Genomic DNA, 17669 nt, shown 5'->3' on the forward strand with positions numbered 1-17669 from the left:
TAATTTCAGGGAAAAGTCATATACTGTTAAACAGGTGTGATCAGATCTATCACATGCCAGTGATTTTTACCCCAAGCAGTAGACAAATGGGTTGAAATTAGACCTTTCCTGTCTGTAGAGGTGGTTTACACTGCAGAATGGCATGCAAACATATGTTTTTAAAACAGTGTTAACTGTATTATAAAAAAAAAATAATCCAGAAACACTTAATTAAAAAAACACCCATTTGCATAGCAGTCCAAATTATTACTGTAAATTACTTAGGCTGTATTATATTCAGCCTAAGTGAATCACTCATGTAAAACCTGTAGGAAGAATCTTTTATAAAAACAAAGCCAACACCACTTAAGTTATTACAAAACCCCAACATTTTAATCTTCAAGACTTTTCAAACATTACTGCAATACGTTTGTGGGAAAATATGTTACTTCTTAGAAAGATTAAATATATGAAAACAAATTTATATCGTTTCCAATTACAAAGTTTGATTTTTCTTGTTCAGTTCCGCATTGCCAACATGGCATTTATGTCCCAAATAAGATTCCGTAACTGATCCATGATCTGCTTCAGCTGCTGATTCTTCTGTTTCAGTTTCTGTGGGAAGAGTTTATTAGAAGTTTTTTTGTGATCAGTTCAAATAGCACATTCAGAAATTCAACAGAAGTTACAATGATATGAAATACTATATGGATCTTTTTCTCAGTTGTCTGTGAGCAGTATTAGTGGGATAATGCATCCTCTTTAAAGCACACTCTAAAAATACAAGAAAGCCTCAAAAGTTAAGGACCGTTGCTAGAGGGGGAATGCCGTTTCTTTACACAGCAGTCTTTTTATCAAAACTGGAGGCTTGTGGGGATTGGTCCTCTCCTTCCAAAATTCAAAAGATAGCACTAAGTAGGAAGAAAGAATTCAGGAACAGGTAAATTTATGTGAATATATGTTGTATAACTTGGGTGCACAGAAAAATGAGGGATTAACAGTAGAAGTTTGAACAAAGCACAAGGTACAGGTGAAGCCAATCAAGCTTTTCCAGCCCTTCTGCTTATGTAGGTCAACCCTGATGTGCTAAGGGCTCCTGCCTTGAAACAGATATTCTCAAGCATGCTTAATTCTTTAAAATTATGTATTTGTTTTTGCAAACTGCAGAAGCATTTGAAGGAGCAGCAGAACAGCAAACTTGCTTTCATTTGGATACATAACCAGAACTTAAAAACTACGTCTTTACAGAAGAAAGATCAGTGCATTAAGACATCACACAATCTCCCTAACCTCTCATATTTCACAACAATACACATTTTATTGTCTGATTTATTAATTTTCCTGCTCAAATCAAAGCTGTCAAGAACTAAGTTGCAGTGTATTGTTAACAACAACCTGTGTCCTTCATTTCATTCTGATTTGATAAGATGTCAGTCTTTTCACGTTAGACATCAAACTTCTTATTCATTAGGAAAGTCCAGAGTTCCAAGCAAAGTGAAAGCACAGGAAAGACTTGCTACTGTCAAAAGAGGACAAACTATTCCAAATGTTTCAGGTTTGACATAACTTTGTTATTTGCATTACACAAATGGCAATACATTAAAAGGGTGACTCAGATCAGTAATATGACCAAAGTAACTGGAACAGTGATAAAAGGAAGCAACAAAAGAAGCAATATCCTGAAAATCAGTCTCCTGAATTTTGATGTGGACAGAACACCAGTATTTTTAAGTTGCCCAGCTGGTCACCTGGGAAAGAAGTCCAGAGGAAAAAAAGGAGATCTTTTTCACTTCGGACCTGTAAAAAAGGTCTGAAGTAATAATTAGTCTTAGATTACATGGGGAACATAGTACTTTGTGTAAGGGAAATATTCCTGAACACAGACTTTGGTGGACACATTCCCTGGAAGGAGAAACAACACTCAAGTCCAGACTCCTAAGAAGGATGTAAAAACAGATGTAGGTCAGTTCATGCACACTAACTCGGAATTTCTAATCAAGCATTTGACAGACTAAAAAGTATTTTAAAGATAACTACGTGCATTTATCTAATGCTTCTTTATTTTCCATTTGCTAATCCCAGACTTCACGACATACAGCAGAGATCCAAGTCCTAAAGACAAGAGAGAAACTGAGATGCATGTAGTTACCATAGCATCCAAATGACAGAACTGCAAGTGTCTCCCTACAAAAGCTCATAATGTAAGATCTTGATGCTTGAAAAAGCACAAGAGGGATAAGTATGTTCCTACCTGTGCCATTTTGAAACATATTTGTTTGCCATCCTCAACATTAAATCTTCGAGAAATCAATGAATGTTACATCAAACTACTAGTTTAATGCAAGCTGTCACTCACTGATACTGAGGACATGCCATTTCATGCTTTTTCAAAGCCTTCATCGATAGAAATGAAGGCTGAGCAGTCAGTGATGGTTGTTCAAGTTGCAGAAAGAACCATTAACCTCTGATACACAGATAGTGTTCTCTCTCCATCCATGTCTAATTGTACTGTTAAATACTGTTACTAGGTACACTCACACGAACTTTACATAAGTTACGCCCAAAAGACTCATTCTGTAAGACTGTTTTCATTTCTTGTGCAAGTGTTATGAAACTGTAAATTGCTTGATCTTTACTTGGTGCTAGACAGGGGAACCTTCAAATTGGATTTCATTTGTTTTCAAAGCATCTGTAAAGACAAGAAGTACGCAATTATTACTTTATTTATCTGAAGATAATTTTAGATCTTTGTCTTCAGTGAAGAACTATTTTCTTAGCTCTTCTATTCTACTTTTTCTAGAGACAGAAAAAAAAACATCTAAGATGAAGCACCATCTCTGCATTGCCATGCTGAAAAAAGAATAAAGAGAGGGGAAAAATCCACTTCAGAGCGTATGGTCTCCTAATTGAAATGCATAGAGTGATCTTTTGTTACCCGTCTCTGACAGTGGTCCACACCACAAAGTACTACATAATTCATATGTTCTGCACCACTGTCAGTGCCGGCCTCTGTTTAAGACTTTGCTGAGCCAATAAGAACATCTCAACTCAGGTCTAACCAGGTGAAATGGCCTTCTTGGGAAATGGGCAAGTTCTGTAAGCAGCTTCTGTACCAATGACAAATTTTCGTTTGAACAGATTGCTTGCAAGTTGTCTCCCACTCTTTCCTCCTTCTACTGAAATGACTTAGTTGAACTCTGGACTGCTTCTCAGGATTAACAGTTGTATGAAACAAGAAAAGGTACCTAATTCTACATATATGCTACAGCTTCTGACTTTATCTGTTTTAAGATAGCACAGGAAAATTATCTTACATCAGGCAGTTTATAATGAGTTTAAGAGATCTAAATTCACCTTACATCTGACAGGCATGTTTCTGTTAGGCCCTCTCTGTCAGACAAGTGACCTGACCTAAACCAAATCCTAAGGGGTCTTCTTTGGTGATATTAATTTTCAATGTAATTAGCTATCCATTTTGATTGACACTGCAAGTACTATGGCCAGCATGATGGAGTTGGCAAGGACTGACCTTCCAGTAACTAATGAGACTTCAGTAGGCTTAGGTCAGGTAGGACATTTATGAAAACATGTACGGAAGCACAAAACCCACATAAATGAAACAAAGCAGGAGAAACATAACATACATCCAGAAAACAGCTGTCTTTCAAGGAACATGCCATAAAGAACTTGACATGTTTCATACAGATTTGGGTTCAGTAGGACACAGTAATTTCAACTTTGACTGAAATCAGTTTTTGACTTAAACTCATTTCTGGTTCACTTTCATTTCATTTGAAATTGGTGCAATCCACAACTTTCTATCACAGATGTATCAGAACTTTCCTTTGCACACTGTTCCCATCTCTCTCCTCATCTTAAGCTCATCTATCTTTCACATGTTAACATCACTATGAGTCATTATTCTGCACTCAATCCATTTGTTAAATGTCCCTTCTTCAGGCAAAGATAATAGTGTAAACACTGTGGAAGAGTAAGATTATATTCCAACTGATGCCTGTAAAAACATCAACAGTACTTGCCTTTGTTGTACAGACACTTCCTCTGCTTAAGAAAAAAGAAGAAAAAGAGGTGTTTCCATCCTGAAAATCTTATATAAAAGATCATTCTCCCGAATGCTGTGCCAGCTATAATTTTTACTTGCTCTGTTCAAGACCTGCAACAGTACAGGCCAGAATTACATCTAAGTCTAATAAAGCATTAAATATTAATAATAGTATTACCTTTACTTGCATAAACCTCAGCAAAATTAAAACAATTATGTTTACTTTGTTGATTATGGCTCTACTGCAGAGAGAACTTGCATCATCTTCTTCATGAGCATGTTACTCCTCCTGACCGTTAAACTGCTGTAGGAAGTGATTATTGAAAGTCTTATGAAGGTGACAATGGCCTCTGCTTTTCTATGTAAATCAAACACTAGAAATTTCTACAGAAACACAATGTTTGTGATAGGCAAGAAAAAGTAAAGCCTGCTCTGGCAATTTACACTGCTCTTTTTTTTTTTTTTTTTTTTTTTTTTTTTTGAGTCCTTCATAATGAAATCTGAAGTAAGGAGACGAAAAAACCTTATCTTTTTTTTCCTTCAGTTTTAAAGTCATAAGACTTACAATGTTATATGCAAACAGCAGGGGGGAAAAAAAAAAAGATAGAAAAAATGCCTCCACACTTCGCTCTTAAAACTGCCAGGTGATGTTCTAACTTATGGCTACTCAATTCATACCAAGGCCCACTTTACATCATAATAAATTCACATACCCATATAATATCTTTTTAAAATGGATAAAAAGTATTAATCACTAATACACTAACTGCTGTACAATTAAACATAAGCACACTTACTGTTCAATAACTACAGCTTTTCCTGATGTCATTCACAGGCATAATTGTTCTACCCTTACTGGAAATGAGAAACTGGGTTTTCTGTCTCCCTCCTCACCTGATAGCTGAAAGGAAAACTGCTCCTTCTGCATGCATAACTCTTTGTTCCTGAAACGAGCAGAGGCACCAGTGACAGCCTGTGCTCCACTGCATGCTCAATACTTTTCACGTATTGAACCAGACAGCAATTGCATGTATCCACTGCTCTGTTGTTCAAAGAGGAGTGTGTTCATTAAAACAGATGGATGTTTTCTTCAAACCAATTTATCATTCAACGATGAAGTCTAAGGTCTTATTTACTGAGTACCCTTTAAGCTATGTAGCTTGTAATGGAATTATCCATTCCCCAAGGTGCTTCTCCCACCACACTCCTCAGCATTACATCCCCATTCTTAACGTGAAAATCACACAGATGTATGATCCTCAGTTACAGATAGCAAACTAAGTCACAGGAACACTATGGATAAAACTGGAGTGCCCACTAACTTTGTCCAGAGACATCTAAGATTTAAGTCCACCACTCAACTTCGTATTTTAACAGCTTCCCACGTATTCCAAGGACAGCTATCACCACCCATAAGGGAAAGCATGAACAACTACCACAGACATTTTGTGTTAGACAAGGATAAAAATCCAGTTTTCAAGAGCAGCCTTCAGTTACTTACTCATTACTCACATTAAATCCTTCCTTCTCGTTCCCAAATTCTTGCTTATTCAATATCCTCAATGCAAGTTACACAATACATAAACCAGGATTCATATAATCTTATTTATCACAATACTGATTCAATCTAAACAGTGCCTACTCTGCAACAAAAGCAGAACAGCTTTTCTTCCAGAAAAGCAAGGGGTGGGGTGGAGAGGAACCAAATGTGATAATGTAATAAAGGTTGTATAATATGCATTTATACAAAGGCAAAAGGGGACAATTGAGATTGTACAGACAGCTTTAAGCTTGGTGTTTTCTAACTTTTCTCAGCTTTGTAACCATGATATTGTTTTGATATAGGAAGCTACATGAAAAACTCTGCATGCAACACTTTATATGAAACCGAAAAGGAAATATTTCATTGCATGTAATAAAATGCATCTGAGTGCTGAGAGACCTGGCTGATGACATTGCAAGACCACTTTACATAATTTTTTACTGGAGATGGGAAGAGGCTCCTGATGAAAAAGGAAACACCTCAACTCATCTTCAGGAAAAGTAAGGAGGGGGATGCAGAAAACTACAGGAACTACAGGCTGGTCAGCCTCACCCCTGATCCCAGAAAGACTATGCAGCAAATCCTTCTGGAAGTCCTATCCAGACACACGAATGATAAGGTGACTAGAAACAGTCATCCTGGATTTACCAAAGATGTGTTGTGCCTGATCAACATGATAGCCTTCTATTCAGAATTGACTAGCTGTGTGGCCAAGGGGAGGTCAGGGGATTTTCTTTGCTTTCATATTAGTCAGGCTTTTGACACAGTCTCTCATAGTATCCTTGCAGCCAAACTGGAGAGATGTGGATTATAAGGTTGATGGAAAACTGGCTAGACTACTGGATTCTAATTGTTGTGATCATCAGTATTAAGACCAAGCGGCAGCTGGTCACTCTTGATGTTTCTCAAGATTGATACTAAGGTCAATATTCCTAATATCCTTATTAATGCCTTATCCACACTTAATGACCTAATCACTGTATCAAAGTATCAAATTTGTGGACAATACCAAATTGGGGGAAGTGGTCAATACACTCAGTGGTAGGATGTCCAATTCAGAGGGAACTCAGCAGGTGGGAAAGGCAGGCCAACACCTATCTCTGGAACTTTATTTAAAGCAACATCCTACACTTGAAAACAGAACAAACTCACACAACAGCACAGGCAGAGGGCTGACTGAATAGAAAACAAATTTGCAGAAAAGGACCTCAGGTCCTTTTTGAAACTTTCTGACAAGTTGAACATATATCAGCAGTGGATCTTTCTGCAACAATGAAGACTAACCGCACACTGTGCTGTATTAGCAAGAACCTACCAGGTCAAGTGAAATTGTTGTTCTCCTCGATTTGTCTCTGGAGAACAACTGCCCAATTTGGGGCTCAATACAAAACACTAGCATACTGGAGAATGTCTAGTGGAAAGCCACCAACATGATTAAAGCTATACTGGTTCAGTCTCAAGCAGAGAAGGCTAAGGCAGGATTGTGATGCTGTCTTCAGCTACCTTATAAAGATCATAGAAGAGACAAAGCTGGACTCTTCTTGAATGTACACAGCAAAAGGATGAGGGGCAGCAGACACAAATTACAACGAAGAAAATTCCAATGTAACATTAGGAAAACTTTCACAGTGAAAGTCGACACTGAAGAAGGGCCCAGAAAGGACAGAATTTCCATCCTTACAGGTATTCAAAATGCTATTGGATACAAGCCTGAGCAACTGGATCTAACTCTGGTGTTTGGCCCTGCTTTGAGCTGGGAGTTGAATCAGATAATCTCCAGACCTCCCACTGAGCCTAAGTTCCTCTATGATTCTACCATTGCAGACAGCCAGTTTGGGTACCCAAAACAGGGTGGAACTGCCCCCAGCACATATTAATCTTCTAAGAAGGTGTTCAAATAAACAATTCTTCCCCTTTTGTTAAAATATTCCTTGGTGCACATTCATATTTTGGGTAAAAAAAGACTCTACAAATACAAAACAAATTAAAAATACATGCAAACAGCATGAAAGATAGTTTAAAAGGAATGCAGTTTTCCAGTATAGTCAAAAGTAGATTTCAGGTAAAGTTCTCCAAAGAGGAAGACTAATTGTAAACTGCTGTCATTTTAAGGACTACTTCCTTAAACAATACCAGCTACCATGGCTTATTAAAAAAGGACAGAGCTACACTTGCAACAGCTTAACTTAAAAGCCTGTCACGTATATTGTTTTTTCCCCTCTTAGAAAGGTCACTGTTAACCAGTCAGCAAAGATTAATTAAGAATATCAAACATGACTGTTTTCTAAAGGGTCACCTGGAACATCCTAATGATATTTCACATCATTTTCACCCAAATATATTGAGACTACTAACTAAATGATGGTTTTCTTAAGTACTTCATTTGAAACCAGACCTACAGCATCTAAAAAAACAAAGCTCTACTTGCTCCACTGCTAAAAACAAGCAGTAAAGAAAACTGCTGACAAGGCAGCAACACAGATGAAAGTGTTCTCGGTCTGTGATTTGATATTTTCTGTCTTAAGTCCTGTCAAATGTACTACAAGACTATGGACCCAAGGTGAACCTGACATCTTGAAAATATTACAGAAGATGCTATACTTAGAAGGTAAAAAACTTGTAGATAGAACATTAAAGACTCAAAAAAATATGAAGACAAGCAAGGAGATTTTGGTAACAGCTTCCAATTGTTGCAAATAGTAATTATGTTCAGTGAAAACTGGGTCAGGACTTGTATTAGTAGACCAATGCAATTGCTAAACTGATTCTGGAACAGTAAATTATTTATTCCAGAGAAGAGGCAACAACCTCAACAATTTACAATCTCAGAAAGCAAATAGATAAAAGCAATAAGCAACACTTTTGGGAACGGCAGGAGAGAATTGTTTAGTACAAAAGGTAGAGGTAGTCACAGTGCTCAATGAATTGTTTGTTTGGTTGCTTTGTAATAACGGTGCACTCTTCTTAGCGCTGGCAAAGATCCCTTTTGTTTTTAAGCTTAATAGGATTTATTTAAACCTACAGTTGCTAAATATTACTGAATTGCTAGGACAGAAATTCATTACCTTGTACACTGATCTATATTTTAAATTAATGGACAAGTACTTCTTAGCCAAGGTGAACGCATTAAACTTTCTAACCTAAAAGACAGGCCTAGTTTAGCAGAATAAATAAATAAGACCAAAAGATGCTACGAGCAAGATGGTGAGTATAGGAAATACATAATGGTCCGCGCCTTCTCCACTGAGGATGCTCCCTTTTCTGGACAACTGCGGTGGCAAAGCAGAGCTGCTATGTTTCAAGTCAGGGTTCCTGGAAGAAGGGATGTTTTTGTGTGAGAATATATGTGATCCACAAGGTTTATATGATCTACTTGTTTTGGCTGTGCTCCATACTACAAGACAGTTAGTGTCTTTTACATACATCCAGAGCCACTAAAGAGATCAGACTGGCTGGGATATCACAACAAGAAGGGCACAATTAAGAGATCCATGAAAGGTCTAAGAATTCAAATGTCTCAGTAGTGTCAAAGTAGTGGGTTACTGCAATAATGTGGTTTTTGGTACCAGCAACAAGCAAGACTGAAAAAATACTGCCTATTACAGCAAAAAGGACCAGGTGAGAGCAGGATAACGAGCTGAAGGAAGAAAAGATAGTGGGTCAAGAATATAAAAAGCTTCTTCATCTGTCATGTTGGTTTCCCCATCACAGCGTCTTCATCAACATCTTGTATTACTGAAATTTTACTAAAATAAATTAAGCAAAATTGAGTTGAAGATGGACATTATGTACTACAGAGGATTGAAAAGCTGTCACGAGTGCTAGCTAAGAACCGGAGAGGGCTATATGAGCCCAGCAGCCAGTGCCAGAAATTAGACCGATTAACCAGATTACAGTGATTTTTCTTTGCAAAAATAAGAATTTTTTTATTTCTTGTTATAAAAACCCCATAATGTATTAGAATTTGAACTTTGAAACGGGTAGTGGATGTGCTTACACAGCTGGAGAGACAAAAGAAGAAATTCAGTGCACTTTCAAAATTAGAAGTTTAAATTTCTTTTGCAGCAGTTAGTAAATATTTGTCCACAAAAATACTGGAGAAAGTTCCAACTATCTTCTGAAGATTTACTGTGGAAAATCTGAAAACTAGATCTAGACAATGTGCGTTCACAGCCCAGAAAGCCAACTGTCATCCTGGGCTGCATCAAGAGCAGTGTGACCAGCAGGTCAAGGGAGGTGGTTCTCCCCCTCTACTCCACTCTCGTGAGACCCCACCTGAAGTGCTGTGTCCAGCTCTGGGGTCCCCAACACAAGAAGGTCATGGACCTGCCCGAGCAAGTCCAGAGGAGGCCATGAAGATGATCAGAGGGCTGGAGCACCTTCCTTATGAGGACAGGTTGAGAGCGCTGGGGACTCTTTATCAGGGACTATAGTGATAGGACAAGGGGTAATGATTTTAAATGGAAAGAGGGTAGATTTACATTAGCTATAAGGAAGAAATTCTTTACTGTGAGGGTGGTAAGACACTGGCACAGGTTGCCCAGAGAAGCTGTGGATGCCCCCTCCCTGGAAATGTCCCAGACCAGAGCAGGTGACTGCACCCAAAGGAGGTCAGGACTCTGTGGGGAGAAGCAGCCCTGTTGTTGTAACTCAGCACTGGGAGGACTGCAACATGCAGGGGAGACCCACGCTGGGAGGGACTTATGTTGGAGAAAGTTTGTGGAGGACTGTCTCCTGTGAGAGGGGAACCACCCGGGAGCATGGGACGAATGCCAGAACTTCCGCCCCACCCAAGGCGGAAGAAGTGGCAGAGCTGACCACACCCCCCGTTCCCTGCCCCCTGCACCACTGGAGGTGGGGAGGTAGAGATAGCGGGAGCAAAGCTGAGCCTGGGAAGAAGTGGGGGATGGGGGAAGGTGTTTTTAAGATGTGGTAATGCTTCCCACAGTCCTACTCTGTCTGTTAAGTGTTGTTGTTGTTAGTGTCTGTATTAAATTTATGCTATTTTTTTTCTTCCTCTAATGAGTCTGTCTTTTGCCCATGACCATAATGGGTGAGTCATCTCTCTCTGTTCTTATTTCGATTCCTAAGCGCTAAGGGGGAAGTGAGCAGCTGCATGGTGCTCAGTTGCCCTCTGGGCTCAAACCACAACAGCTTTGAGCAACCTGGTCTAGTGGAAGGTGTCCCTGCCCATGGCAGGGGGGTTGGAACTAGATGATCTTTAAGGTCCCTTCCAACCCAAACCATTCTATGATTCTACGATGATTTAAGTACAGGATTTCAGACCAGATTTAAGTGAATGTCTGCATACATTCTTAATTACAAATTTGCTACCATTTGTAATTATTGCTGTAACACCATTAACCTCTTTAAGGTTTAGAACTCATCTTAAACATTTCTGAAATTCTTTTCACAAGATCACACCAAGGAGGTCTAAAAGCATATTAGCATACAAGTACAACAACAAGGGCAAAAACATGTCATAAAACTATCAAAACCACAGCAAATATAGACAGTTAAGCTTATTAACACTTAAAGATTGCAAATAAATGTGCATAAATTCACAGTACAACATTACATACAATATAATATATACAACCCTGCTACATCAGCACTGAACAGAAAGAATACAACAAGACAGCTGACAACTGCTTTTCTCTAAATTCATGTAGTCCCCATTTTGTCCTGTACAATATGCAGACTTTTTTCTACATAAATGCGTTATGAAAAATTCGGTACATCTCTTAATTGTTGAAGACAAATTAAAATATTGGAAATATTTTAAAAGCTGAAAATCCATCAATTATTCTCTCCATAAAGAAATATTTTACTAATGTACTTCCTTTGTTTGGCTATTTTTGTAGATTATGCCTCCTTTTTACCAAGCATTTATGGATATTACAGCTGCAGAAATATTTAATTATTCCCACCTTTGTACTTCACAGATTGAAGAAACAATGTTCAAAATTGTGGTCTTGTAAAACTACATATTTTTAATCTCAATATTATATTAGCATTTACTACAGCGTATTTATTTTTAGATTTGAATCCACCTTTAGTAATTGTACTCAATTGCATACTGCCACTCAAACTGAAATTTTAACAGCATCTTTATCATACATAGCACATTTTTTTCTGAATGTGTCAAGATTCAATAAATGTTACATTTAACAAAAGGAATGGTCTTCCTCAAACTGTCAAAATACAGAAAGTAGACCTGAAAATCTTTACCAACGCACATCACTGTGATAATATTTACACATCTGATGTTCAATACCCATTTTTTTAATGCCTAAGAGAAGTAAGTTCAACAGGCACCTCACCTCAATCTGTACTGCCGATATCTAGTGACTTAAACATAAACATAATACACTGTATTCAGAAGAATATATATCTGTTTAAAAAGAGGCACAAGTTAAAACTGTCAGGAAACCTAAATTCTGCAGTCAGAGGTACAGCTAAAAAAAATAGCTTAAAAGGCAATTCTGAAATAGTTACATGCAAGAAGTATTTATTACCAAGTTTGATGGTAGTCATCACACATGCTGCATTTAGTACAGCAATCTAGAAATTTAAGCTTTGGAATGACAAAGTGACAGTTTTATGCAAATTAATTTCAAATTTGTTACCTTATTTACTTCCATGATTTCCCTTCTCTCTTCACTAGCAAAACGAAGCTGACTTGCAGCACTACGATCATCATGCTTGGAGCCATCTTCTTCAACATATGGAATAAGTTGCTGTGAAGACAAGAAACACTAGCTAAAAAAAATAATTTAAAAAAAGAAAAAAAAAGACGAAAAAAAGAAACTGAAAACAGGAGATACAGGAGATACATAAGGTACTACCATTTTCTCCAGAAGTTCAAACTTCCCAGGAGGAAGTGGAGACAGGCTTACTTCTTCACCTCAAACCCAAAGGCCTTGCAATGACCTCAGTTGGTTCTCGAGGAAAACGATGTGCTTCAAAAAGACACAATCCCACATATTACCATGCCTAGACCTAAGCAATTGCACAACTGCAGGCAGAACCCAGTCTTCATATTTTAAGATGTTTATCACAGGTAATCCTTGTATTCTTCAATGCTGTAGACTGTGATTTTAAAATTTACTATTCCACACTACGAAATACAACACACATGAAGTTATCATTATTATAAAGTATTTCAGTGATATACTAAAAATAATTATGACTGGCTTTACATAGCTATTTGGTTAATACCCTAATTATGACTTGCTATTTTAGTGGGCCCCTGTTTGGCTATTCTTAAAACCAGGCTCACAGTTACCTAATAGGAGTTTTTCCTGTTAGAATTCTCCCACTGTAATCTCCTCAAGGACACAGTGTACTACATCTTTTGTAAGCCTCTACAAAGTCAAAAGTCTTTGATAAAAAGTTTCTAAATGAGAATTAATGTATGTTCCCTTCTTAAAAAATCAGTTAATATAGTAAAAAACAAATACATGCTTCTGTGTCAGAACACTCCCAAGCTACTAACAGCTTATTCAAAAATAATTACAAGCTTTAACATTTTATACATAACATACATCCACAAAGTCTACAATCTATTGTTGATTTTTCTGTCCTGAAATGAGAAAAGCTAATGTTGATAGCAAAATCATATCCTTGTTCACATACACATTACAGACAAATGAAAGACTAGTAATTGATGCAAATGAGCAAGAAAACACTAGTTTAGAAGTCTGGGACCAACTTGCTCATCACATGCATTACTTGTTACTTTGGTTGAGGTATAATATTATGAAGCATTCAGCAGCATCCTTCCGCATTTTGAAGGAAAACTTACTTTGATTTAACCCACTGAAAATTTAATTTCCTTCTATACAAAAATTTTTGTAGGCCATTCTTATTAAGATTATCAAAATGTACAAAAATTACCACACTAAACTCTGCCATGAAAATGTAGTAAAGGTTAACAACTAACTACATTTGCATATCATAAAGCAGAAGTAGTGTGGCTGTTAAATACTCTTGGAAAAAACTCCCCTCTCTGATGGGAGAATAATGTACCACTCAAAGTAGAACATTTCCTTTGAAAATCTCCCATCTTTCAGAAAAGGTAGTAGAAAAAAAAAAAAAAAAAACAAAAACCCAAAGAAAAGCAACCTAACACACAAATTAAGCAGGAAATTGAATGAATTAGAGAACTTCGTAGCCAGATACGCTTCACAATTACCTCATGCCTTGCTATGTTGGTTAACAGAAATTTGGCAAGAATACCGATTACACTGGTAGTAGACATTAATGCAAAAATATAAAAACATTTATGTCAGTAATAATAGACTAAGAAATATTAGTAGGTACTGACTTCTCTTGACTGTTTAAAAAAAGATTTGCTGATATTCTTTAAATATATGGTTAGAATGTCAGTCATTAAATCATGATAGAGACTATTATTGAAAAGATTAAATAAGAATTTAAGGAAACTGATCGAAGAGGAATGGTGTGTCACTCTTGCTCACCCTAACTAATAAAACATGAGGAGGCAGGCATTCTATTAACTTCAGAGCAGCAAAGACTACACAGATAAAAGAAAAAAGAATTCCAACTATCAACACAAAACTCTGCTGTGCATAAAGTATCAGTGACACCTTGCATTAAAAAAAGCTTAAAGGGACTACTCATTTTCTCTGTGGAGATTCTTTTTCATGCTGTGATAGGAAAAAGCTGCGAAAAGTAAAAAAAAAAAAAAAGACCAACCCCACCTCATCTCAACTGCATGTGAAAACAAGACACATCAACAGCTTTTAAAGGGGACACAAGTATTCAGCTATTGCATACAAGTCAACAAACCATGAAAAAAGATTTATCCTCAAAATCCAGAGCTTAGTAATTAAAGAATTCATAGTTCTGGTTAATATAGAACTGTAATAACTCAAATCGTAACATAAACCAGGTTTTAAGAGTATTACTAGGAATTAGAAACAACTTATAAGGAAAAGTTTATTAGGAAAAACTCTGGCCAATCCTCCAACCTGGAAGTCTTACACTGTTACTTTTCCATCACCACTACACATTCAGATTTGGTTCATACTGGCTCAGCAGGTTAAGAGTAGCCAAGTGAGGGAACTGGGGAGGCACAGACTGATGGCCAGAGCAAAGGAGTAATCCTTATTATTTAGAGAGCTAGGCTGGCAGGTGAGAGCTTAAAGCAGACTTTTTCCCACTATAACAAGCTCTTTAAAAAACAACAGCTGTCCCCGACCCTTTTTTTTTTTACCTAGGGGAAACAAACTGGTGAATGTACCAAGAAGCCTGAGGAAAAAGGCTAAAATTTTAAATGAAGCTTGATTTCAAAATTGGATCCCTCCCAACTGGTAAGAAATGATGACGTTAATGTGAAAGTTTCACAATCTTTCAACCAGCTCCAAGTAATAAACAGAATTCAGTCCACTAAACAATTCCAGTCTCACTTAAAACTTGTTTGTTATGAGTCTCTTGCACCTCACAAGAACAGATGATATGCTAAGCAGAGAGTGGTTATTCTGATTTGTAATTTATATATAAAGATACTTACTTCTATGGGAACAGGATCGAGCCCAGCACAGTTTTCATTGCATTTGTCATAGACTAATCTCAGTTTTCTGAAGAGTATTGATAGCTGACGGAGATGTTCCTGCAGCTTTCCCAGTCTGTCTTGATATGTTCCAGTATGATAAGTAACACCATTTGGTAACTTAGAGAACCAAAACCCCAAAATGTTAAAAATACTACGTTAAAGTTTCTGTCACACAAAATAAACAAACTAAACCAGAGGAGGTTTTGTACATTTTAAAATAAGACAACCACACTATTCCCACAGAAATCACTGAAATGTCTATTTTTTTATTAGAAAAATTCTGTATTTTTCTGCTCATCTGATGTGCCAAATCACTGTTGTCAATCAACTTTATGTATTCTACAGCTTGGTCACTTGTCAATCCCTGTGTAACTCTTTCCAGTTAATGTCTTCAAAAAGCTTAAGCATGGCACTGTTGTTACCTAAGTATTACACTTTGAGACTCAACCCCAGGTCACAATTCAGAGACACAATCAAAGCGAGTTGATAGTTAGCAAACTCTAAGTACATATACCTATTCCTAAGATAACTACATAAGGAAACTGCCAGAGTCTTGAAAATACAGAGGGAATGGGAGTGATTATTGCCTTCTGTTCTCAACAGAGAAACACAACTAAAGTTTGTACATTTTCTCATTAAGCAGCCACAAATAAGGATTATGTCCACTTTCATAGCAAAAAGTTCTAGGTGGAAAATACAACAGAACAAGATCTGTAAAAATTCCTCAAAATTACTCCCCAGATGTTAACAAAAACAGAGAAATGTAACTGGCATACAAACAGACTTCACTATTCATAAAGGAAAACACAGATATTAAGTGTATTTGGAGTACATTCATTGTGGGAAAGAATATTTCAGCATTTCTGAATGCTCTCCATCTTCACTTAACGTACAGCAGTAAGCATATATCTTAAGAGTAGTATCCACTTCTCCAATCAATCCCCCTTTTCAAAGCAGTTTGATCAAGTTATGTATTCAAATGTCCTAAGCTACCTCCTGTGACTACATAGACTGGCAGCTGGTGGTAAAAACATGGGAAGTTGAAGACCATTGAAAGAAAATGTTATTTCTCACCTGCATGTTCCTCAGTAACTGGAAGATTTCCATGGTTCGAAATACAATGTCCTGCACAGTCTCTTGGCCAATTCGACAGAGAGAAGCCGTATTTACCTCCCTAGCTGCCTGAGCCTGTGTCCCTGAGAAAGCACCAGGCGGCATGCCTGCCCCAGCGAGAGGGGGAGTTGACATCTCTTGATGTTAACCGGTCCCACTGAGTCAAGCTGCACAACGAAGTTAAGACAGAATGATTAAGCACTTGTTTGAATCTATCATAATAAACTTCTATATGATAGCTATACCATTCCTTTTCCCAATACACGGTGCCACCCAAGATAAAACTGTTCAACGGATAAAAGACGGCACAGTGCAGTACCCTTTGATTTAGACACCACTCCCTTAACCATTACAGCTTTGCTGGGCAGCGGAACTAGACGTGCTCCTCACACACCTCCCCTCAGAGCGGTCACCAGGAGGGCCCCTGCCCCGATCTGTGGCAAGGGGACACGAAAGGGTCTTTGGCCGAGCTCCAACACGTAAAATCGCAGCCCTACTCCTGGGCTCCGGGACCGGCACCTGCCTAACCGTTCCTCCCTCCGCTGCAGGGAAATACCCGAGGCACCGCTTCCTCACCCGGCAGCGCGGGAGGCCAGAGCCCAGGCGGTGCCCCGGGACCCTGCAGGCCCACGCCGCGCTCCCGCCTGGGTCCCCGCCGCGCTCCGGGGCTCCAGGCCCCTCCCGGGCGAGCAGGCCCACCGGTGCCTCCCCAGCCAGCACGGCCGCCCGAGGAGCCGCGCAGAGTTACCGGGACGGGGCGCGACATGCGCTCCGCCCCGAGACCGCAGCGGCGCAGCCTCCGGCAAGCGGGGGCCGAGGAGGGGCCGCCGCGGGCCCTGCAGCCCCTCCCTAGAACACCCAGTTGGTAACGAGGGCACCGCGCTGCCGACATGAGAGGCAGCGAGCCCCCCACCGGCACCCCCCGGGCGCCGGCCGGTACTCACGGGAGACCGGGGCGCCGCGTTGCCCTGGAAACGCGCAGGCGGAAGCACTCAGCGGTACCCGGAAGCGCGGGCGACGCGAGGAGGAAGTGACGTCAGGGCAGCCGGCGAGGCGGGGCGAGGCCTGAGGGAAGGGTGGTGCGAGGGGAGGAGGGATGGGTGTGAGGCGGCGGGAGCAGGGGGCAGGTGGTGTCCATGGGTGCAGGGTGTCGGTCTTGCTGGCTCCCCCGAGGGAACCCGCCTCTCCCTGCAGCCCTCGCAGGCTTGGTGCCGCCCCTCTGTCCGCCGCGCGCGGGCTCTCCGTTGAAGAAGGCCTTGCTCGGGAGCCAGGTCACTTCCCGGCTTGCTGAATCAGGTGAGGGCTTACGGGCAGGTCAGCGTCTAGAGGTGTCAGCCCGGAGCCCTGCATATGGTTTCTTGAGGTTGAAAAGTTGGTCAAAATCTTAACAG

The 17669-nt window shown here is 39.3% G+C and overlaps 1 protein-coding gene across 3 annotated transcripts; it reads right to left on the minus strand.

The window, feature by feature from the left end:
• Nucleotides 1-345: 345 nt before the first annotated feature.
• MED30 (mediator complex subunit 30) lies at nt 346-17400 on the minus strand. Of its 3 annotated transcripts, none has more exons than XM_074807446.1 (6): nt 17223-17400; nt 16240-16445; nt 15124-15282; nt 12215-12325; nt 4020-4153; nt 346-594 (listed from the first exon to the last, which is right to left on the minus strand). In XM_074807446.1, exons 2-5 carry the CDS (start codon nt 16411-16413, stop codon nt 4046-4048), a joined length of 552 nt encoding a protein of 183 aa, XP_074663547.1. In that variant the 5' UTR covers nt 16414-16445; nt 17223-17400; the 3' UTR covers nt 346-594; nt 4020-4045. The 3 variants fall into 3 exon arrangements, with proteins under 3 accessions (XP_074663547.1, XP_074663624.1, XP_074663709.1); XM_074807523.1 differs by lacking the exon at nt 17223-17400 and adding an exon at nt 16855-17138; XM_074807608.1 differs by lacking the exon at nt 4020-4153.
• Between the last annotated feature and the right edge of the window lie 269 nt (nt 17401-17669).

This window comes from Strix aluco, chromosome 1 (genome assembly GCF_031877795.1).
Source record: "Strix aluco isolate bStrAlu1 chromosome 1, bStrAlu1.hap1, whole genome shotgun sequence".
Classification (NCBI taxonomy): Eukaryota; Metazoa; Chordata; class Aves; order Strigiformes; family Strigidae; genus Strix; species Strix aluco.

Coding starts and splice junctions, on each gene's coding strand:
- MED30 (XM_074807446.1), bottom strand. CDS start 16,413: ATGTCAACTCCCCCTCTCGCTGGGGCAGGCATGCCGCCTGGTGCTTTC. Junction 15,283..16,239: donor AGTTACTGAGGAACATGCAG/GTGAGAAATAAC, acceptor TGGTTCTCTAAG/TTACCAAATGGTGTTACTTA. Junction 12,326..15,123: donor TCGATCCTGTTCCCATAGAA/GTAAGTATCTTT, acceptor TTGTCTTCACAG/CAACTTATTCCATATGTTGA.